At 37.0% G+C, this 25,429-nt stretch overlaps 1 protein-coding gene across 1 annotated transcript; it reads left to right on the top strand.

Moving 5' to 3' along the window:
• LOC306847372 (contactin-associated protein 1-like) lies at positions 1-24,603 on the top strand (the record flags this gene model as incomplete). The annotated part of the gene is made up of 24 exons (XM_079381284.1): positions 1-64; positions 9,643-9,744; positions 10,582-10,775; positions 11,030-11,183; positions 11,911-12,114; positions 12,287-12,471; positions 12,604-12,756; positions 13,384-13,645; positions 13,780-13,929; positions 14,205-14,382; positions 15,401-15,501; positions 15,598-15,717; positions 15,817-16,020; positions 17,587-17,743; positions 18,385-18,512; positions 18,811-18,984; positions 19,092-19,310; positions 19,395-19,634; positions 21,408-21,650; positions 21,730-21,857; positions 21,947-22,040; positions 22,129-22,359; positions 23,031-23,075; positions 24,404-24,603. 24 exons carry the CDS (start codon positions 1-3, stop codon positions 24,601-24,603), a joined length of 3,930 nt encoding a protein of 1,309 aa, XP_079237410.1.
• Between the last annotated feature and the right edge of the window lie 826 nt (positions 24,604-25,429).

Raw genomic sequence — 25,429 nt, 5'->3', positions numbered from 1 at the left:
ATGGATATCAAAATTCTTGCCCCAAGCCTTTTACTCTTTCTCGCCTTTCAGCATTGCTCGTCACGTAAGTCAAACCGCAGATGCAAAATGCAGTGCGAATACAGTGTTTCTTATTTGCTATAAACGTGACTGTTATTCTCTATCAGGACAGGTGCATCAGCAAAGCTATGACATAGCTAATGATTTTCATCTCAAAATTTGCGATATTTTAAGCTTGTATTGTTTTAAATCAGCGCGAAATTGTAAAAATGGTTGCTAATCCGTATTTAGATGAATAAGTCTAGGGGGTTTCGGCGTAAAGTAAAGCACTGTTGTAGTCCTGAGTCCGGGCTCGCGACTTTGCCTGTGTCTATGGGCTCTTTCTGCATTGCAGTGCTTCTGCGCGCTCACTTGGGCAAGTTTCTGCATGGAAAGGTGCGCCTTGCGCAGGGGACACGCGGGAAGGACACACCACCTGCTGTTAAACAGAGACAATTGAAAGCATGTATGTGAGGAATTAGCCGTGTCTTTGGTGCCTTAGGGGGGAAAAGTTGAGATTGCCGGTGTATTTGAAATGGCGTGGCTCGTATTCCGTGAAGTTGCTTGTGGGAGCAGCCCTATGCGGAGACAGAGGGCGGGCGCATTAACTCACCGAACGCCCAAATTCACATGACGTAGAACACTGCATGCGAATCCTCATGTAAGTTACCTTCAAGGCAGCATTTAAGTCCTCAAACCACAAAATATATCCTAACACAATCAGTGGCCTATTCTATTCTATGATTTAATGAACCTCCACAAAACACCACAGTTAGGTTGTTATTTTGGTGCAGTAAGAAAGCTTGTGATATTTTATTTTGCATGTACTTAAAATTATTTTGATTGTGTAGTCATTCTATAATTAAGGATGCATTTCATGTCTATTGATGGTAATTTTTCAAGCTATTTTTTCATATTTCATCTATTAAGAGAGAATGCATATTAAAATCTCACACCATTTTGAGCGCTCTGTTTCAGTTTGCTTAAAATGACCTCTTGTCCCTTAAATTACAGTTCTGGCAGTGTCTGTTTTTTGATGAGTGAGTCTGGAGTTGCAAATGATTATAAAAAAGTTACCATTATTTGTTAGATTTCTAAGGTATAAATGCTACATTTTAAAATGTAAAAATGTTTCAATTTAATTTTCTTAAACTATTTTATTTTTCTTATGTCAGCAAAAAGTTCTGACAAAGTCCTTTGTGGATATTCTTGTTCATATATCAGCTCTAATACTACATTTGCTAATATTAATTAGTGACTGTTTTTTCAATACAGTGTTAGCATGAACCATAATAGTACATTGTATCTTGAAACAATGAGGTTTTGTGAAATCCCAAAAGTGGGCTTTTGCCAGGCTCCCACTTCACTACTTTGAGAACAATGAGAGCTTCAGTATGACGTATTGTGTAAAGAAGATAAGCCAGGCAGCACTGAGTAGTGAAATGAGACAGAACAAACAGCGTAGTTGGTATAAATATTTGGAAGGGAGTGGAAACTGTCCAAACTGAAAATGCTTGAAAATGTCATTTTTACTGAGATTGAAGATGCCATGTCTGTCTGTAGGCTGATTTTAGGGAGCATGGTTGGTGAGATAATGATAGAGAGTATAAATGTTGTGTTTTGGATTTGAAACAAGGCTACAGATAGAGGAAGGTGTGAAAGATTCAGGGAACAGGTTTGTGTGTATTTTTAGCCTGTGTCAAGTGACTGTGTGTGCTATGTAGAAAGATGAGCTGTGACGTCTTAGATTTACTCAGTATTTTGAAGTCCTTTTTGAGCTTATCTTTTATTTCATTCAAAGACTGCCACCTACTGTGCTGCAAGTCCTGTATGAATAATTCATACCAACGTGACCCCCCTGGTTTCTGTTCACCATGCTAAAAATGTAACCACAGCCTCTACACCTATATGATAGTTAAAATCTCAGTCAGCACAAAGAGATTGATCTGAACTAGCAAATTAGTCTAGACCCATGTGTAATGCGGCCTCCTCCCAGTGATGAAAGATAGCTCATGTGATGTGCACTCGATAGAGCAAAGTGCTGCGTCAGCCTGCAAAGACTGGGGGACTGCCTGTAATTCAACACATGTGTTGCAGAGAGACAGAGAGAGAGAGAGAGAGAGAGAGAGAGAGAGAGAGCGTTCAAGGAGCTGCTTCACATGTGTCACGGTTCTCTCTTATCTTTGAGTGGAGAGCAGCCAAGGTCTCTGGAGGGAAAGAGGAGAAGGAACAATTGAGAGTGAAAAAAATAGCATCACATGGGAGTGAAATGAAACAGTTTAAAATTTCAACAAGGTGTTTTTAGAAATCCGACTTTGTGAGCACAGATTGAGTGAGAGGGAGAAAGAGACGGATGACTTATAGGTTATCAATAGTTAAAGGGTTAGTTCACCCCAAAATTAACATTCTGTCATTAATTACTCACCCTCATGTCATTCCAAACCCGTAAGACCTTCGTTCATCTTCGGAACACAAATTAAGATATTTTTGAGGGAATTTGAGAGCTCTTAGACCCTGCACAGACAGCAACGTAAATTCGAATGAAATGTTCCCAGGCCCAGAAACGTAGCAAGGACATCGGTGAAACAGTCCATGTGACATCAGTGGCTCAACTTCAGTTTTGCAAAGCTACGAGAATACTTTTTGTGCACAAAGAAAACAAAAAAATCAGCATTGTTTATGTTCAGGAGAAAGCATGCATCGTGGTACTCGAGGGAGAAGAATTGTTGAATAAATTATGTTTTTTTTTTTTTTTTAAATTATGTTTTTTTTCGTAGCTTCGCAAAACTAAAGTTGAGCCACTGATGTCACATGGACTGATGTCACTGATGTCCTTGCTACGTCCTGGGTCTGGGAACATTTCAGTTGCGTTTCTGTCTATGCAGGGTCAGAAAGCTCTCAGATTCCATCAAAAAAAAAAAAAAATGGGGGGGGGCAAGGGTGGGTTACATTTAATAAAATACTGGAAATTATTGATTATAAATAGCCCAGTGTTCATCCGATTTGTATGTGTGCTGTGTTTTCATGATTATTAAACAATTGCACTGTGCAACATGCTAAAATCAAGCTACTGAAATCGATGGTGTGGCGAGCGTCCTGTGCTGTTTGCCAGGTGTGCACAATTGCTGACTGAGTAGAGCATTCTGAATCCATCACTTATTAGCTTCCATATCAGTTATTATGCTCCTTTAGAAGGCAGCTGCCTATGTGGGCTATATAGGAAGCAATGTAGCTCACTAGTAGGTTTTGGAAAAGAGCTTTTGTGTTTAAATAGGCAAATTTTGAACAAGCATGTCTATGTGCAAGTCTATGCATATATCTCCATGACCCTGTCATTGCTTATTCCCAGTTTACCTCGCAGCTCTTCTGCACTGAGTGCTTTAATAACTGTAATGCTTCTCCTGCAGGGCAGGCACTCCTCTCTGCTCTGCACAGCTGTAGTGGGGAAAGAATAGCACAGGGTGGAGATCATTGATCTCAGAGCTGGTGAAGAGGGGCAGACAATCTCTGCATCTCATATTTTACAAAGATAGATGGGGCTGGGTCACAATCAATCAATTAATTTATCTTGGTAATGTGAATCAGAATACTGGTGCTGGTGCTTTTGGGACAGTATGGAAGTGAGGCTAATCTTAGACGAGAGTCTTCAACATGGATCTTGACATGGATTTTTTTTAGATTATGCTTATAGCAATATATTAATGTATTTGCACTATTATGATGATTACTTCGAAATGTATTCAAATACCCATTAATGATATACAGATTCATACATTTATTTAAATATAATATAGCAATGTCCAAATGCTACAGATAAGGCCACATCCTGAGTACCCCCCCCCCCCCCCCACACACACACACACACACACGCACACACACTCCTTCTTTGACCAGCCAAGGTCAATTTCGGTCAGCATGTCTTTCACTAGCGAGTCATATCTCAAGGAACAGATGTGTAGTTCTTCCCATGGATCAGCTGGAATAAAGGAATATTCACAGGATGTTTCCACTACAAGCCATTTCTATCAGAAGACTTTCATAATGGAGTTCATGGCTTGATGAATCCGGCTAATCAAAGGCTGAAAGAAGACAGAGCAGGGGACTTTGAATCAGATGGGAATTGAAATCACTTGAGAATAAACTAGATGACTCATGCAGTTTTCTGTTATTTTCCTTGCCTTCTGTCTCCATCTCTCAATTTCTCTCTCTCTTTCCATCAAACTGTTTCTTTTTCCACTCTGTTCCCTCACTGGCAGTTGCAGTGTTCAGAATACTAATAACCTCTGCCGTGTTAAGTACCTGCAGTCTTTTTGTGGTAGCTAAAGTTAATACCTCATAGAGAAATACACACAATTAAATAAGAACATTACATAATGGACTTCTGTTTTTTTAGAAGCTGATTATAATAAAACTAATTAAGCTTGACTCAATCATTAACTGTATTTTTGAAAGAAAATTACACTTACTTACTTACATTGTAAGATTGTAAGATAAGGTGTTATTTATGAACCATTCTTCCCTTTAAATACATCCCCAATGGTGGTTTTAAAAGACTGATAAAATATCAGGGAAAATTTTTAACAGGATGTTGTCATTGTTGCAATGTAATTAATTGACCTTTTGCAGGGAGTTTGATTGACAGGCAATCTGTCCAATTATAATGCTGAATCTGCCATTTTTGTCCAGCAAACAAACCAGACAGGAGAGCAGATTAACGTCGGTGGACTTGAACTTGAAAAATTGTGTGCATTGACATTTTTCAAGATACCGTCTGATGTTCATTCATGTTTATTTGATGCTATAACTAGTAAAGAGGAAGAGATGATTGTTTCACGTGCCACTTGAGCTGAGGCTCTATAGTGATCTGTCATGACACATTAAAGAGCCACAAAAACGGTATTTATTGTTTGAATTTCTTTTTAAAAATGACAAAATTTGAAAGCTGAGACTTCGTTTCATACCTGAAGTAACTTGCTCTGTCTTGTCTGTTGGTGCGCTGTCAGTTTCCTCTTTTCTCCGCAATGTATTTTTCACTGCCTGAGAACATGAGAGTGCCATGGCTTGTTGGACATAGCAACAGTAAAAGGAGGGCGGGTCTTTGCAAAGGGTCAGTTGTGTTTTTTGTCATATATTTGGACACTGACTGCATTTTTTTTGTGTGTGCTTTTGCCTTAATACACCACAACACTGGATTTGAAATAAAACAATCAAGATGAAATTGAAGTGCAGACTTTAATTCAAGGGGTTGAACAAAAATATAACATAAAATGCATAGGAATTACAAAATTTTTATACACCGACCCCCACCCCCCACCCCCCATTATAGAGATATAATTCATGAACGAAAACATTTTGTAACATGATTTTTATGTACCATTTCCATGGTAATGCAATGTCTGATTTTAAAATGGGTTTCAGAGGATGAATTTTGAGATTTTAAGTTTTCAACTGATATATAATTTCTTATGATTTCTAAAGCATGATAGGGAAAAAGGCAACTAAGAAGACTGTCTGTGACAAAGGTCAGAACTACTGTTATGATGTAGATTTTTCAGGTGCACTCTTGTCATAAATTAATCTATTAATTTTCCTACATAATTTTTTAACAAAAAGGGTGGAAAAATATCTATTTAGGAGTCTTAGACCTTTCCAACGATATATAGTTTGTCATGATTAGATTAGGATTTAATCGTAAAATAGTGAAGTAAACTTAGGCGTCCCACAGAGCGGACAGGTGACAGTTAACAGGTTAATATTTTGTTGAGAATCCTTTGCAGGCAATGACTGCCTTAAGTCTGGAACTCATGGACATCACCAGAGACTGGGTTTCCTCCTTTGTAATGCTTTGCCAGGCCTTTACTGCAGCTGACTTAAAGGGTTACTCCACCCCAAAATGAAAATTTTGTCATTAATTACTTACCCCCATGTTGTTTTAATCCCGTAAAAGCTTTGCTTGTCTTCGGAACACAATTTAAGATATTTTGGATGAAAACCAGGAGGCTTGTGACTGTCCCATTGACTGCCAAGTAAATGTCAAGGCCCAGAAAAGTATGAAAGACATCGTCAAAATAATCCAGCTGTCATCAGTGGTTCAATCTGAATGTTATGAAGCTACGAGAATACTTTTTGTACTCAAAGAAAACAAAAATAACGACTTTATTCAACAATTCTTCTCCTCCAGCATAAGCGTAGCGCTATTTTGGAGAATATCTGCTGGATGCAAACTGCGTATGCTGTTCTATGTCAGCCACGCCACACGGATACGTCTTCTACGTTTATTTTCGCTTTGATTTGAACGAAAACAGTGTATCCATGTGGTGTGGCTGACACAGAGCAGTATACGCAGTTTGCTTCTCTAATATGGATATTCTCCAAAATGGCGCTATGGTGACGCGGAGGAAACAAATTGTTGAATAAAGTCGTTATTTTTGTTTTCTTTGTATACAAAAAGTATTCTCGTAGCTTTGTAAAATTAAGGTTGAACCACTGATGGCAGATGGACTATTTTGACGATCTCTTTCTTACGTTTCTGGGCCTTGACAGTGTTAATTGTTTGGCAGTCAATGGGACAGTCACAAGCCTCCTGGTTTTCATCCAAAATATCTTAAATTGTGTTCCGAAGACGAACAAAGCTTTTACTGGTTTGGAATGACATGAGGGTAAGTGATTAATGACAAAATTTTCATTTTGGGGTGGAGTAACCCTTTAAGTTGTTTGTTTTGGGGTCTTTCTGCCTTTAGTTTTGTCTTCAGCAAGTGAAATGCATGCTCAATCGGGTTGATATCAGGAGATTGACTCGGCCATAGCAGAATATTCAAATTTTTTACCTTCAAAACCTCCTGGGTTGCTTTTGCTGTATGTTTTGGGTCATCGTCCATTTGTACTATGAAGTGCCATCAGCTTTGCTGCATTTGACTGAATCTGGGCAGACAGTATATCCCTAGTATATGTAGAATTATTGAAGGAATAGCCCGCATCTGTTCATGAAATGGCTTTTGAGTCAACTGTCCAATTACTTATGGTCCCTTGAAAAAGGAGGAGGTACATATTAAAGAGCTGTAATTCCTTAACCTTTACTCAAATTTTGACGTGAATACCCTCAAATTAAAGTTTAGATTGTGCACTTTAAGCCCATTATTTAACTGTCACTTGAATATGTTTTGGTCAGCAGCTAAAATAATCAAAATTGTGCCTGTGTCCAAATATGTACATCTTCAATAAGGCATAAATAATCTTTTCGTTCTCCAGTTTTTATTTTTATTTTAATACTGTAAAGTTGCTTTGACACAATCTGCATTGTAAAAAGTGCTATATAAATAATGGTGACTTGACTTGACCTTCAATATTTCTTTCTCAAATGAACCCCATAAAATACTACTGTACTGCCTGTATGCTGTTTGCTTGTGCTATTTCTATAACCTATGATATTATCTTCTTATTTGTTATGTTGTACTACTCCTTCCCTGTTGTTTCTTTGGATAAAAGCATCTGATACATGAATAAATGTGAATGAATACAATATTTTGGGTGGAGAACACAGTTTGACTTATGTTTTTTGTAGACCAACGCTATCATTGTGTCCATGAATTACATGGCCTATTTGTCTCTGTCCACATGTCTGTGTCTTTCCTCTTGGTTGTCTTTTCATCTGTATAGCTTGTCAGCAATCTCTCTTCATGTCTTCCTCTCTTACTCCTGTTGTTTTGTGCATCATCTGTTGTTAGAGAGGTGAGGTGGATGGGTTGTGAGATGCGATGCCATTTGGCCAGATGGCTTTATTAGAGCTCTGTTGAGAGGGTGAGATTGAGGTGGGTTTATCTGACTCTGCTGTTTAGATTAGGCTGAAATGTTGCCAGGTCTAATTGAAGCAGGGATTTGTGTAACAGAGGGACTGATGGAATGCCATAGCAAGACTTGTTTATGTTCTATTATTATCTAATGTTCTATCAGTCCAAGTCACACACATATTTTTGTATGTTACAACTGTAACGCCTGCTTCACACATGCGGTGCAAAAGTATATTATACCACAAATAATCAATTTATTTTCCATTATTTTTATTTTAAATCTAAAAGTTGTTGAAGTTACTGAAAAGGCTTTTTCAGCATTGTGGATAGAAGATTTTTTTATAATATAAACATTCAGAAAAGGATCTGAAGGTGGAGGATGCCAGGACTTGAAGTTAAGAGCAACACAGCACAATAATACAATCTTTGATAGATGTATTTATGTTTAAACTCAATAAGTATACTGTAAAAAATGTAACATTCCATTCATTACTTCTTAGATTTGCATATTAATTTGCTCAAGCAAGCGGCAAAATATTTAAACAAGGTACTTCTTTGTCTGAGCTTACAGTAATTCACTCTCAAAGATGAATATGTTTTGTTGTTTGCTTTGGCAGTGAATAGGGTTACATGGTCAATTAGATGCCATTTTCAGCGCAAATGTCATTGTTGTTCATTAGGTCTAGCAATAATCTCACGGAGTGTCTATTTACACTATGTGCAAATAGCCCATCTTGTTGGCAAAGGCTATTTACACTAACTCCGCCCACTAACGTGTGATTGGGTTAGTCAACAATAAAAAAAGAAATTAGTTCAACATCAGTTTCAGTGGCGTAGATGGTAAAGTGCATGCTTTTTGACGCGTTCGACCCGAGTTCGAGCCCACCTTTTGCCAAACATTTTTTCTCCCTTTTCAAATCTCATACCGCATCAGAAAGGCATTTATTTTCAATAAAAAAAAGGAAATAATCAAAAATTTTAAAATAAAGTATCGGGTAGGGTTAGGGTAGGTGTAGGGAGGGCTTTATTGTCCCAATAAGGTGGCATCCATTTAATAAGTTTGAATTAAAATTATAATTTACACTCAGTACGTTATTATCACGTACTGTTTTATAATGTACTACAATACTGATGTGCAGATAATTGCCATGATGTGCAGAAAATCTTGCTATTTTAACATAGTGTAAATAGAATCTATAGCTATTTGCACTTAGTGTAAATAGCATATCATTAAAAAATACTGCTATTTGCACTTAGTGTAAATAGCATCTGTCACTAAAAAAATATGCTATTTGCACTTGGTGTAAATAGCATCTAATTGCTATTTACACTGATTGTAAATAGCATCTATTGCTATTTGCACTTAGTGTAAATAGCGTCTATCGCTATTTACACTTAGTGCAAATAGCCGCTGCCATGATCTCAGCTAGAACAGCCAATGCATTACATTATGTTGACCAATAGATGTTCCAGTCAATTTTTCACTTTGGAGAAATGGATATTTGAATCATATTTCGTTCTAGGGTGGTTTTATTGTGTTTATGGTGGTGCTATGAATTGGATAAACTGTATATCATATACTAGTTAAATTTTTAATTTGGAAAAACTACAGCTTAAGTTGGAAATATTATACATAACAGAAATGAAAAGTATTTATTGCAGGTAATTTATGTACATAACAGAGTTTCATTGTGTTCTTGTGTCAGAAGTAAAAACAATCCTCATCTTGCTTTTATGATAATGTGATAATGCTTTCATAATTAATTCATAATGCTTTTATGAAATGCTGTTGTTGTTGAATATTCTCAGTAATTTTCTTTTCTTTGTCTTTATTCAGGCCCATGCTTAGATTCGCTGATCTCTCCTCTCTACGCGTCCTCTTTCCATGCTTCCTCCAGATATAACTTTTTTTACTCTGCACACTTTGCCAAACTGTATGGTAAGTGACTACACCACAAAAAGCATGGGTTGCAGAAAGAAGTTTCAATAGGTCTTATTGAGAATAGTGAAGTGAAATAATATTAACCTCTGACTTTTAGAATTAGCAGATACATTGTAAGCCACTACAACTACTAGCAGACTGCTGGATGGGTTCCCTTTTGAAGCAAAATATCTTGCTTTTTGTGAATAAAAGCATTTGTAACTATATCTGACATTACTGAGCTATGAATGAAAAATAAAATAATATACCGTATGAGAGAAAGTAAATATCACAAAATCGCTTGAAACAGAGCTAAATGCTGCACTAAATGCTGACTTCTTCAAGACTGAGCAAGTCGTATTATCCTGTAGTGTTATCAGCATGATTATATTTTTGGCAACAGAACAGTCTGTATTTTATTTTATTTGTTTTGTTTTTAACCTGCCAGTACATCTGTAAAATGAGATCTTCTATACACGTACACATTTAAATGAGGGATTCTAGAGGCATAAATTCAATTGGTTGGTGGAGAAAAACAACAATTTGAACTTTTTGCTTTATTCAAAGAGCCAAAAACACTCAAGGCATTTGGGAAGTTTCTCTTTATTTCCCCCCAGAGGAGAACTCAAAAATACAAAAATAATGTAGATTATTTTGAATTTTTTCAATATCTATCAATTGATGAGTGCCCAAAATAGGGACCAAGGCCCTACCAACTATAATGATTCCTGCAGCCCATGACAAGATTGGCTCAAGAATGTTTTTTATTAACTGAATTTCTCAAATGTTTGCATTTGTAAGTATCTTTGGATAAAAGCATCTGCTAAATGAATGAATGTAAATGTGATTATGTAGGGAGCAGTGGCTGGTCTCCGTCCCCTCGGGACAGACAGCCATGGATGCAGATTGACTTGGGGAGGAAGTATCGTATCATGGCCATTGCTACTCAGGGTACCTTCAACTCTTATGACTGGGTCACCAAATACATGCTGCTGTACGGGGACCGATTTGACGCATGGACTCCATACGTCATGAAAGGAGGCAACATGGTAAAAATAAGCTATGTTTTATGAGTGTTTGGAAAGAGAGTGTTTGTATGATTTGTGCTGATCAATGATCCTGATGTTTGGTGGTTCAGGACAGGTCAAGAGGTCATGCATTTGTGTCGTTTTTGACTCTTTTGAATTTAGAGTTTACACAAGTTTTTGATGTAGGATTAGTTGTAAGTGAGAGAAACGGGTTGTTTGTTAAATGGTGTGTAACATTCATAGAGTCTCTAATATCAGCTTTTTGTGTCTCTCAGACGTTGCCTGGCAACTGGAATTACTACCAGGTGAAGAGGAACGTCTTTCATTATGCGTTCACTGCCAAACATCTGCGCATCTATCCCATGGGCTGGAATACTGAGAACGGCGGAAAGATCGGCCTTCGCGTAGAGTTCTACGGCTGTCCTTACGGTAAACAGTTACTGGCAACAGCTTTGGTTTTATCAGCAGCCAAGAACTTTATCTTAACATGATACAGAACATCTCCTCAGTGTTTTGTAATGTTAACTGGTCCTTTGAGCTGTACTGCAGAAAATAATCTTTGATCAGTATTTTGGTTTTGTTTTCTTGTTTTCCAAATATATCCTACATGTGCTTAAGCATAAGATAATTTTCAGAAGTTTTTTCATAAAAAAAGTGAGGTTTATGAAACATTTTAACCCTCTAAATGAAATTATTTTTCTTACTGCAAAATATATCATATAATTTTTCCTCTCAAGTACTTTGTATCTTGTTTCAAGAATGATTGAATATTAATACTAGAAATCATGAGATTTTGTGTGTGTGTGTATGTGTGTGTGTGCAGTGTGCTTAATATCTTTGCACTGCAAAAAATAACAATACTTTTTTCCAGATACAATATCAAGCACTCCCACCTGCCTGTTATGCTTATGGATTGATTGAATATTCATTTGTAAATTCAACATCTATGAACATTAGTATTATGCTAATGCAAGCTAGAAGCAATTATTGGTGAGACACTGTTGTATCCCTTGACGATCTGGGTTCCTGTCACTCAACTAGTAGAGCCAGACATATTAGCTTGTCTATTTTGTGTTTGGTTTTTTTAAGATGAAGATCATCTTCCAATACAATTTTTGACAGTCCTCTTCATACTCTTGACCTTTGACCCTAACAGACTCATATGTGATGCAGTTTGAGGGGGATGACATGGTGGCATATTCATTGCCACAGGGCAGGATGAGGACTCTTCAGGACCACTACGCTTTAAACTTTAAGACCTTGGAGAAGGACGGTATTCTCCTGCACAGTGAAGGTTTGCAGGGAGACTCTATCACTCTAGAGCTGAAGACTGGACGCCTCTACTTACATATCAGCCTGGGTAAAGATGACAAATCTGTCTGTCTATCTATCTATCTGTCTGTCTATCTGTCTGTCTATCTGTCTGTCTGTCTGTCTGTCTGTCTATCTATCCATCTGTCATTCTATTTATCAATCTATCGTTCTGTTGTTCTATCTGCAATCACAGAACATGTATTTCTGCTCTTTTTCAGGGAGTAGCACTGTCCATAACACCAATGGGATGACCACAATGATGCTGGGAAACCTGCTGGACACTCAGCACTGGCACTACGTCACCATCAAGCGCTACGGACGAGAGGTTAACTTCACCTTGGACAGCCAGACCGAGACTGCTGTCCTCAACGGAGAGTTCCAGTACCTTGATCTGGACAAACAGGTGTTATGTTGGATTAAACACATGAACTATTAATGCACACTTCACTAAAGGACTCACATTTGTTCAGAAGATTTAAATGAAGAATCAATGTTCCCCGCATCCTGATCATAGCAATTATCCATTTCTCTTTAGATTTATGTTGGCGGCGTGATTGAGAAAGACGTGCCCCATCTGCCCGGTAAATTTAATTTCCGTGGCTGCATGGAAAACGTCTTTATCAATGGAATCAATATCATCTACAAGACACAGTACCAGGAGCCTGAAATTCGACTAGCTCCTAAAAAGGTATGCAGAGTTTGCCTAAAATTCACACAACCAACAGCAAGAGCATAGTGTGGAGTGAATTATTAAAGGTGCCATAGAATGGAAAACTGTCTTTACCTTGGCATAGTTGAATAATAACAGCTCTGTACATGGAAATGACATACCATGAGCCTCACCATAGTTTCCTCCTTCTTATGTAAATCTCGTGAGTAAAAAAGACCACTGAAAAATAGGCGAATCAGAACATAACACCTACTGTTACGTAACAGTCGGGATCACTAATAGTTACGCCCCCAAAATTTGCATATACCGCACTGTGAAACAGCCTATCAGACCAGAGCTCAACATTAGTATTCATGACCCTTCCACATAAGCCAATAACAGACCGTTTCATTCTAGGGAGAAATCCTAGGGTTGTAAATGGACATGTAAAACTGTTTCTGGAGAATTTTTGCCCTTACCTAAGCCACATACCTTCTATCAGAGAACAATTTCAAATATTGTATCAATGCATTCTATGGCACCTTTAAGAGATGTAGAATCACATATGATGTCACTTTTGGATGACGGTTGTATTGCTTTTGTAAAATATTTGTCAAATTAATTTGTATATACAGTATTTCCATCTTCTCATCTGCCTTTCTTCAGAAAAAGATGCATTATACTTGCCGTGATCTCCTCTGGAAGCCCATGACCTTTGCAGGACCCAACAACTACCTGCAGCTGCCCGGCTTCTTCCGGAAGAACCGTCTGGCAGTGAAGTTTAAGTTTCGCTCATGGGACTACACAGGGTTACTGATGTTCACCAGGTTTGCAGATGAGTTGGGCTCTCTGGAGCTGGGCCTTAGTGAAGGACAAGTCAACGTCACTCTAATGCAGCCTGGAAACAAGAGATTACGTTTCGCTGCAGGTATGATCTTGAACTCTGTTTCTATAAGAGAGGACTGAATGGAACCCCTGTAGACCAAGAGTTTAGCAGAACCAACACCAGATGAAAGATTATATACAGTACAGTAAATATTATACTATTTTGTCTTGTCTCAGGGTATCGTCTCAATGACGGCTTCTGGCACACAGTAGACCTGACCGCCAAAGACAACTTATTAACTATCACTATAGATGAAGATGAAAGCTCACCACTGAAGATCACCAACCCCTTCATGGTTCGTACAGGAGACCGCTACTTCTTTGGGGGTAAGTAACAGAATATAAGGACGATTAGTCTGTTATAATTCAGTGCCACATGACTAAAACCGCATGACTCTCTCTTCTAAAACTGCCTCAAAAACTACTGTGAAACAATGTTAATGTTTGCAATAATATGCATGTTTCATCTGTTATACATAAATATGCACATGCCATAAATGCTACATTAATGTTTATCATCTATACTAAATGTGAATGTATTCAGTGCCTTTCAGTTGCTTAGCAGATAACTAGATTAATATTTCATATCTGATGTGCTGCAGGTTGTCCTAAGACCAATAACACGGCACGCTGTGTGACCAAGCTGTCTCGCTTCCATGGCTGCATGCAGCAGATCTTTATAGATGATGAGCCGGTGGATATAGATGTCATGCTGCAGAGGAAATGGGGCAGATATGCTGAAATCCTGCTGGGCACCTGCGGAATCACTGATAGGTGTGTGTGTGTGTGTGTTTGTGTGGGTGGGTTTTGCCAACACTGTCCTCCCAATTATAGAGGCCAAGCAAACAGCCTTCATGCATGTAAATTAAAAAATGGCTTCTGTAGGAGTCAAATATACTGGTAGGACATATCATTAGCTCAGCTCTATAAAAACAATATATATCAATGGGAAGCCACCACCATGATCTGAAAACTAGCATGCATGGGGGGATATAAGTTTAGTGTTTATTTCTTACGTCAAAGTCTAATGTCTCAATTTGTAATAGGAAATCAGGATGAACATAATAAGAAAATTGTACCCCCCCCCCCCCCCCCCAAAAAAAAACACAACAACAACAATGAATCTGATACTATTTAACACGAGTACAAATATCTAAACATTCCTAAATCAAGATAGATTTACTTTAGAGGCTATAAATGACGTCATATCTTTAGTCTTGTTTTCTGAAAAACATATCAAAATGATCTGAAATAAGAAAAAATATCTGTCAGTGGGGTAGGACATCTTGTTTTGTCTTCGAATTAACTTTACCTGCTGACAGATTCTTCTTCTTGTTTTAAGCATAAACTCACTTAATTTTGATAGATTTTTAGAAAATATGACTTAATATTTTCACAAGTAATTGTATCTTGATTTACGAAAATTTAAGTATTTGTACTGGATAACAAAAATGTTTTTTCAATGTTTCAGTTATTGTCAAAAATATTAATAAGAATAATACATATATATTATAATATAAATACTCACGAAGGAGAAACAAAGCCTCGCAAAGACAGATTAATCACTGATACATCATAAGATGAATTAAAAAAACAACAGAAAATAAATTACTATTTTATTTTTGATTTTAGATTATAACTCTCAGGTTGATTCATCTCATATTAGTGTCGCCTGCAAATTATATTTTGTGCAATATGCTACAACCGTACTGACAAGAAAACATGACATGCCCAATGTAATATCTTGAGACATGCATTATTAAAATCTCGACCGTCTCTTATTTTTTCCCAGGTGCAGTCCAAACCCTTGTGAACATGAAGGCAGGTGTATTCAGTCCTGGAATGACTTCCTGTGTGTGTGTAACAACACCGGCTACAAGGGGGAAGTTTGTCATAACTGTGAGTGTCCCTCATTGAGGAGATTCCTCTTTATTGACTTTTTGTTGGTGAAACAGGAGAATTAAACCTCTCTCTGTCTCTCTCTCATCATCTCAGCGGTCTACAGGGAGTCATGTGAGGCCTACAAGCTGAATGGGAAGTTCTGGTCAGGCAACTACACCATAGATCCAGATCTGAGCGGACCACTGAAGCCTTTCACGGTCTACTGCAATATGTGTATGTATGAAGTAGAGCAGATTAACGTGTTGAAAGCAATTTAGAATGATTTTTCACAATAAGCTATGTCCTATAATCAATGTCCTATAACATTTTTAGTGCAAAAATCATGGACCGTTATTGAGCACAACCGCATGAAAAGCACCAAAGTGAGCGGCTCCACCATGGATCGACTGTATATTGGGGACCTCCAGTATGTAAATGCATCGTGGGATGAAGTCACTGCCCTAGCAAACACGTCTTTATACTGTGAACAGTGGATTGAGTTCTCATGCTACAAGTCGCGCCTCCTCAATACTCCACGTAAGTTAAACATTTTTAACAATGACAGTTGGAAATCAGTATGTGGAATATCCTTTGTCATTTATAGTAAGTGATTGAAATGAATGGGATAATTCACCCAAAAAATGAAAATTCTGTCATAATTTATTTACCCTCATGTTCCAAACCTGTATGAGTTTAATCAGTGCTTCTCAAAATGTGACTTTCTGAAGACAATCCTAGCCACTATAAGTATGTAATTAGTCCATATATGACACCTACACTATGTTCCATACATTGTGTGGCTATATGAAATATTTAGTGTGAAATTTAACTCATTATTCACTGAAATCCCTTCATCTCTTGCAATCACCAGCATTCATGAGGCAATTAGCAATGACCGATTCATGAACGAATCATATTTTTGAGCTGGACCTTTTCAATGAATCGGTTAATGCAGTACACAAAACTGATCTGATTAATTTGTTCACAAATCACACTGGTCTGGCTCTGGAGTTCAACTTACTGATTCAAAATCTAGTCATAGCAGTTGACAGCTCACAATATAGTAAGTAGAGTATTTGAGTTAGTAATGATTTACGCTTTGAAAAGACAGAATAAAATGCAGTTATGAAAATTTTATTTATTTTTTTATTTTGGTGCTTAACATCCTCAATCTTAATTCACTTTTATTATATGTGACCCTGGAGCACAAAACCAGTCTTAAGTCGCTGGGGTATATTTGTAGCAATAGCCAAAAAGACATTGTATGGGTCAAAATTATCCATTTTTCTTTTATGCCAAAAAACATTAGGACATTAAGTAAAGATCATGTTCCAAGAAGATATTTTGTAAATTTCCTACAGTAAATATATCAAAACTTAATTTTTGATTAGTAATATGCATTGCTAAGAACTTCATTTGGACAACTTTAAAGGCGATTTTCTCAATGTTTAGTTTTTTTGCACCCTCAGATTCCAGATGTTCAAATAGTTCATGTTTAAATCTCAGCCAAATATTGTCCTATCCTAACAAACCATACATCAATGCAAAGCTTATTTATTCAGCTTTCAGATTATGTATAAGTCTTAATTTTGAAAAATTGGCCCTTATGACTGGTTTGTGCTTCAGGGTCACATATTGAAATGCATGGATAAGGTGTTCTTCAAAAACCTTTTGCATTCCACAGTAGAAATGAATGTATTTAAATGTTGTGTTACAGTGTACTATATAAACAGCCATCACTATGTAGCTGAAATATAGCATAGTAGAAGAAGAAAAAAGGAACTATAATTGTGAGTTTTAGATGGTTGTTGAAGTATTGTGCTTAGCTAGGATCTTAGGTAATCCGTGCAAAAACACTATATGGTCTGACTCAGCTGAACTGCCAGAAACTTGAACATAATTTGTGTCATTGACCTTCTCAGCCTTTTTTTTTTTTTTTGCTGAGTAATTATAGGAATCGTTTCAGTCAGCCTTTACCATTCAAATGAGTTTGCAAAGATTTACCCAGTTGTCATGGTCTCCTGCTTTGTGAGACTGGCTTGCCTACACTACTAATAGGTATGCACTGAGTGTTTCTTTAGTTTTATCTATTGTTGTTAACAGATGGACGGCCTTACACTTACTGGATTGGTCGGCATAATGAGAGTCATGAATACTGGGGAGGAGCTTTCCCTGAAAGTGGGAAATGTGGATGTGCTGTCAATCAAACTTGTACTGATTCCAAGTACTGGTGCAACTGTGACGCAGACTATCGCCAATGGTGAGAAGGAATAAACAAGAGAAAACAATGTTTTTATTATATAAGCATGCCTTTTACGATGTGTCTGTATGGTGGTGTTTTATATTAAAGATAGAAAATAAATGGACCTCAGGGAACTGAACTATGCATGTACTATTTACATAACTGTTCAAAAGTTTGGTGTCAGAAAGCATTTTTTTTTTTTTTGGAAAGAATTTCAAATAAATGCTGTTCTTTTGAACTTTCTATTAAACAAAGAATCTTGGGGGAAAATGTGTCTCAGTTTCTACAAAATTAAGCAGTGCAGTGCAATAATAAGAAATGTTTCCAAAGGTCCAAATCAGCACATTAATATAATTTCTGAAGGATCATGTAACACTGGAGACTGGAGTAATGATGCTGAAAATTCAGCTTTGACATCGCAGGCATAAATTACATTTTAATATATATTCAAACAGAAAACAGTTATTTTAAATTGCACTAATATTTCACATTATTACTGTATTTTTAATCAAGTAAATGCAGCTTTGGTGAGCATGAGAAAATTCCTTCAAAAACCCCCCCAAAAAAATCTAATCAAATCCCCAAACTTTTGAACAGTATTGTATGAGTACAAGCTAAATATTAATTGATTATTTTAAAGGCTAATTTCCATTCACTAGGCACTCAGATAAGGGCTACCTATCGTTCCGAGACCACCTGCCTGTCAGGAGGATTGTCATAGGAGACACTAACCGCACCGGTTCAGAAGCGCGCTACAGTGTTGGGGCACTGTACTGCCATGGAGACAGTGAGTAATGAATGTTACAACGATAAACCGGATGAAAAGTCTGTGTATATAATAAGAAGATCCTTTCTGATGTGTGAGTAAAGGGAAATGTACAGTCATTTGATTTATCTCAAAATAAACACAAAGCAAAGCAGCCTTAAATGGCCCTGTAGGGGTTTATTTTGATGCTTGACTGAACATGATCCTCATTAACACACAGGTAATTACCAAATAAATAAATAAATTAGCATAAAATGGTGATTTGAGTAATTCTACTGTATATTTGCATTGATTTGTTAATTGGAAATCCTTCTCTTAGGGAGTATCTGGAACACTATAGCTTTCACCAAGCCCACCTATCTGACGTTCCCCAGCTTCAAGCCCGGCACCAGTGCCGACATCACGTTCCACTTCAGGACCTACCGAACTTACGGCGTGTTTGTAGAAAGCTCAGATGACCACCTGCGTAATTTCTTACGAATTGAACTCAATTGTGAGTGTTGTTTTCATGGCAGAGGGACTGTAAATCCCATTGTCAATCCTAAAATATATGGTATATATCTCCTGATTCTGATTCAGTTTCTACTTAAATTTGCACAGCTACAACTGAGGTGGTTTTCATTTTTATGGTGGGTGATGGGATTAGAAACGTGACCCTGCGCTCTCCTAAACCTCTCAATGATAATGAATGGCACTATGTAGAAGCTGAAATCAATGTGAAATTGGCACGTCTCAAGGTTGATTTCCTGCCTCCGGCCATTCACAAGTTTCCGGGTCAAACCTACATCACTATGAAGTTCACACAACCCCTGCTCGTAGGTAAGAATTATAGAGCTGGAGTTTCAAGCAGAGTTGATATGAAAACATTACTTTAAGCAGTTGATACCATGCATCTGTATTCAGGGGCGGCCAATCACACTTTAAGGCCTTTTCTGGGTTGTCTGCGTGGGCTGAGGATGAATGGGGTGCCTATGGATTTGGAGGGAAAGGTTGACGAGAGGGATGGCATACGTAGGAACTGCACCGGAGCGTGTCTGAATGTCTCCATACCGTGTCGAAATGGAGGCCAGTGCATTGATGGCTATGCTTCATACGCCTGTGACTGCAATAACACAGCCTTCGACGGCTATTACTGTCATTTAGGTGAGTTAATACACTTTTGCATATGGTTTCTCACACTTATGCTGGCACAAATTGACTACAGCTGTTTCCTAATAAACATATGCAAATTTGAAATATCTTTTCATCTTCATCTGGGGAAAGACTAATTATTACAAACGCATTTTAATTTCATGAAACCATGATTAGGAGATTTAAAAGATTAAAACTGATTCGAGTGAAGGATAAAAAATTGGAGAAACAAGCAAAGTGGTGCCTCTGAGAATCTGTTAAAGAGAGATTCACTGCCTGAAAAAGAGAGAGTGACAGACTTTAGCTTTTGCGTCCACTTTCCATTTTAAGCATCTAAATTCAGAGCTGATTTAGGCTAACAGAGAGGGATTTGTCTGTTCCATGAATTAAACTGCATTTTTGGATCATCTGTGTGGGAATATTTAATATCTTTGTCTTTGAGCTGAATTATATATATATATTTCAATAAATCTTAATACACTCACCTACAGCATTCATAATGTGATCAGAATTTAAGTTTGATTCTTTACGTGACACATTAAATATCATCATCAATAGAAATGTCATTGTGGGGACCCTATTATTCAGAATATTTTCAACAAATCAGTTGAGTTAAATGACGATGACTCTTAAAACAGTGGCTGTATATAATATGCACACTTCCCTACAATGTAGTATTCATAAAACTGTAGCACAAATTACCCATTACTCAGATTACCTACTATTGTCCAGTGGAAACTTATCTATCCCATGAGGCCACAGTTGATGTTTTGTGATACATTTATACTATACAGAACATACTTTAAGTCACAAAGTTAGTACTTATTGAGATGTACCTCCTGATAGAGTATGTGATTTTGGATGCAGCCAGTCACTTGTTTTGTTGCCAAATAAATCAGTGTTTTTGAACAAACTGGTTGAGTAAATGATTCAAAGACTCAGGACTGAGTTTGGAACAACATACTATTTACTCATACAAATTACTCTTACTATTTCAGTTCTGAATTCAGCCTGTCACTTGTTTTGTTTCTGAATGAATCAGCGTTTTGAATCAATTGATGAATAAAGTGAATCATTTAAATGACTCACTCATACAGACATTCAATTGTCTCCACCTACTGGTGTAACTATGTAACTTTCAGAAAGAGTCACTGTAAAATTTGGACCTGACAAACAGACTAAAAAAAAAAAAAAAAAATTTCTAGGAACGGAAAAACATATATTTTAAAATATTTGATATTGATTGCTACGGAGCCCCTAAGAGCTCATGGTGGTGGAAAGATTTCGGGGTGGGTGAAAAAAATTTGGGGTGGGAGGAAAAAATATTTTTCAAATCTTTTGCGTTCCCTCGCAAAACTTTGCGTTCTCTCGCAAAACTTTGCGTTCTCGAACGCGTTCATCTTTGCGAGAGAACGCAAAGTTTTGCGAGGGAACGCAAAAGATTTGAAAAATATTTTTTCCTCCCACCCCAAATTTTTTTCACCCACCCCGAAATCTTTCCACCACCATGAGCTCTTAGGGGCTCCGTAGATTGCTATTAAATAACTTGACAGCCATGATATTACAATTTAAATCTCACACTGGTATAATAACTTAATACTAACTTCTTGTACTAAAATATTATATCAACGGTTACAAGTCTATTCTTTTTGAGTCTAATGACATGTTATAATGATGAATTTTATTTTCTAAAAACAAGTTAAAGCAGCACGTGGGAGGATTGCCCGTGAGACATGACCTGACATATACAACACTGTGATCTCTGCTTGTGTCACATCCATTTAGATATTGGGGCATTCTTTGATGTGGGTGCATGGTTGCGGTATGACATTCGCAAAGAGCCGATTTCCTTTGACGCATGGTGGGCGAACTTTTGGATAGAGCCTCACTGGCACAACTTCACCCTCGGCTACAACACGACAACTGATGACATAGAGTTCAGCTTCAGCACTCTACAGGCCCCAGCAGTGCTGCTTTATATCAGCTCTTTCAGCAATGATTATATTGCCGTCCTGCTCAAGAAAGATGGTAAGCACACACACAATCACACAATCACACCAAAGCATACAAAACATTAGCTTTAGCACTGATGTCACCACCTTTGCAGGGACTCTTTCGCTGAGATATCGGCTTGGGATAATAAGCTACAAATTTAAGTTGACTGACAGAAACATGGCCGACGGCTTCCCTCATTTCGTCAACATCACCCGACACAACTACACCATATGGACACAGGTAGGATCCCAAACAAGATCAAACTAGATCTAGAGTTGTTAGCATAGCAAAAGCACACTGTTTGCATGTGTATTTGCACCTGGATCTAGGTGGATTACATGGATCCATGGATTGAGAAGTTAATACCAGGAGAGATTCCCAGATTTGATTCACCAAAGTCTATATTCTTGGGTAGAGTCATGGGTAAGACCGGCATATTTATCTTAACTTGTTGCCTGTGGATGAAAAGTTGCATTTAATAGATTGATCTGATTTCTTTTCTTCTTCATAGAGGTGGGAGGTGTCGACTACGAAATTCAGAGGCACAACAGTCCAGGTTTTACGGGCTGTATATCAGGGGTCCGATATAATATTTTTGCTCCTCTGAAGGCTTACTTCCGACCCAATGTAACCAATCCACCGGTGACGACTCAAGGCTATGTGGTGGAGTCTAACTGTGGGGCGTTTCCCCCTGTTTTAGGATATGTCCCTTGGGAGGATGACCCTTGGTTCACTGGCCTGTGTAAGTCTACATTTCCTGACATTTGCATGATTGCCTTCTAACATACACTACCGTTCAAATGTTGGTTTGTTTTGGAAAGAAATTAATACTTATCAAATTGATCAAAAGTGACAGCAAAGACATTTATAATGTTCCAAAAGATTTATATTTCAAATAAATGCTGTTCTTTTAAACTTTCTATTCATCTAAGAATCCTGAAAAAATGTATCAAGGTTTCCACAAAAATATTAAGTAGCACAACCATTTACAATTATGATAATAATATGTTTCTTGCGGAGCATATTAGCATAATTTTGTAGAATCATGTGACACTGAAGAATGTAGTGACAGCTGCTGATAATTATATTTCACAATATTACAGTTTTTTTACTGTAAATTTTGTGATCAAATAAATGCAGCCTAGTCAGCGTAAGAGACTTCTTTCAGAAACATTTAAAATCTGACCTCAAAACATCTGAATGGTAGTGAAAGTAAATAAGTGTAGGGTGAAGTATAAACGGGACTTTTCTGAATTTACCCTATTTTTATTACTTTTGAGCAAGTTATTAGTGTATGTACCGTATAAGGACTTATTTTAAACAAATGTAATTTTTTATTCTAATATGTTATGATTATTGTACTTTACACTGTGATTAAAGGTTGTTTTTAACCCTCAATGTTTTTTTTTTTAGTCTTTTATTACATTCATGATGATGTTACACCACCTTGGATGACATGTAAGTTTACAGTCACAGTCATTTTATTATCTTTTTTAAAGCATATATATATATATAGCGCTTTTTTTTATTCCTGTCAGATTTCCACCATCCTCCCAATAAAGTGACAAAAATCCGCCCAAAACTATTTTTTTTAATGTATTTATACTTATGTATTTGGTTCTTCTTGCTTTTCTTTGTCTTTTATTCCTATTCAGCATTTCAGCCAGTACTGCAAATCATGCTGATCGTCTCCATTTGTGAAGCTAAAACCTGTTTTTAAAATCCTCTTAATTTGCAGAACACAGGATTAGGGAACATTCATGGGAATATAAGATTCTGCATAAAGACGATCTTCTGCACGTGACAGAAATTTGGTATAATCAGTTACGAAACATCATATGAGGATAATATACTGTATGTGGAATAAATCAAGGTGTAATAAGCTTCAGATCTTTACAAATTACCAGATTTCAAAATATGTCCCTCTTAAATTAATGTTAAATAAATGTTTTGTTGTAAATGTTTTACAGAACTTCTATTATAATACTAATGAGATCATTTAAAAATTAAAGACTCGTCAAAACAATACAACAAGTCCATTTTTCAAACTGATGACTTTTCATAAAGAGATTTGTCAGAATTCTTGCTCATCATTTGCAATTATCCATCATTGCTTCACTCAAATCCTCTTTTTTTCCAAATGTCTGATTGTCCTCTATTTTCCAGGATAAACAACACTTGTTTCTCCTACACACACACACACACACACACTTAATCCTCCTTACCAGTGGAAACAGCTCTCACAGCAAAACAGAAAATCTACAAGATGTCAAGATGTTAAAAGAACAATTTGCCCAAAAATGAACATTCAGTCATCATTTGCTGACTCTCATGTTGTATACTGTTATTTTGTGGAACACAAAAATAGAATTTTGAAGAATCTTTATGCTGCTCTTTTCCATAATAACAAGTGACCACCTCAAAGTCAACTTTAGTAATCATAAAAATAATCCGTATCAGTTGCTTGAAAATTCTCCATTTGTGTTTCACAGAAAAATATGACAGTATACAGGTTTGAAACACCACGAGAGTCATTTACTTATTCCCGTGGTGTTTCAAACCTGTATACTGTCATATTTTTCATATATCTGCAAATGATGGCTTAAACGTAAAGCTTATGAGTACATTTGAGCTGACAGTCAGCAGTCTCTCCTATCAATTCTGCAACATGATACAAATTACGTTTAAGCCATCATTTGCAGACAGCTCAATTAGAGCACCGTAAGAGTATTAAGCTTAATGCTAACAACTGCTCTCTCTCTCTCTCTGTGTCATTTTCTCCACAGTAATCGTGACAGTGTCTCTGATGCTGCTCTTCCTGATCCTGTACGGCCTCTACATCTACCTGTACAGGTATAAAGGCAGTTACCACACTAATGAACCGAAGCAGCTGGAGTCCCCCAGCTCTTCTCGGCCCCTCACTGATACTCTGCGCAAGGATAGAAAGAACCTGCCGGAAATACAGGAGGAAAGTCCCAATGAATAACACAGACTGAGGGCTGTCCTGAGGAAAAGAGAGTTGCAAATGTGATTTTTTTTTTTATGTATCTTTTGCCTTTATGGTAGTGTAACTATATTTATTTTTCTGTTCCGTTATTTTTACAGTGTAATCTGATATTTGGTGCTTTTGGCAGGGTTCAAAATAAGCAGGCTAGAGACAATTTACCATCTGATCAATGAGCACTTGCAGTGCAGACTGACTGAAGTGCCTCAGCAGCATTACAAGAAACTTTGAAAGATCGATCCAGGGTTCCCACGGTCACAGAGGTATCAGGAAATATCAGGGTATTTACGAATTGTGATTTCCAGGCCTAGAAACAGTATTGGAATTGATTACAATCATGGAGAAGTCATGGAAATGTGTGTTGTAAATATACATTTACATAGTCATGCCCATCACAACGATATTGTATTGATTAGAAAAGTCATGTTAATCTCTGTAGTCTGTAATATAACTCTTTGTAGTTATGGCCATCTCAAAAATATTTCATTGGTTACAAATTCACTATTTGTGAGTGCAATTGCAATAAAAATGTTTTCAAAATGTTTATTTTTAAAAAAATCACAACTGGCTGGAAAACTGGAAATTGATCAAAATCTTAAAAATAAGAAATTTTTGTAGTCAGAATAAATCTTTCTAGTTATGCCCATAAAATAAATAATATACTGTAAAAAATATATTATTAAAAGAAATTACTGGAAAAATTTATTGGTGTAAGGGTGTGGGAACCCTGTATATACTAAGTGAAAGTTTTGGCTCATTATTAAAGTACTGGCAGAAGTAGTGTGTTTGATAGCCATGTTGTTGTGTT

Source organism: Barbus barbus (assembly GCF_936440315.1).
Source record: "Barbus barbus genome assembly, chromosome: 3".
In the NCBI taxonomy this organism is placed as follows: Eukaryota; Metazoa; Chordata; class Actinopteri; order Cypriniformes; family Cyprinidae; genus Barbus; species Barbus barbus.
This window is presented reverse-complemented; position numbering and strand designations above follow the sequence as displayed.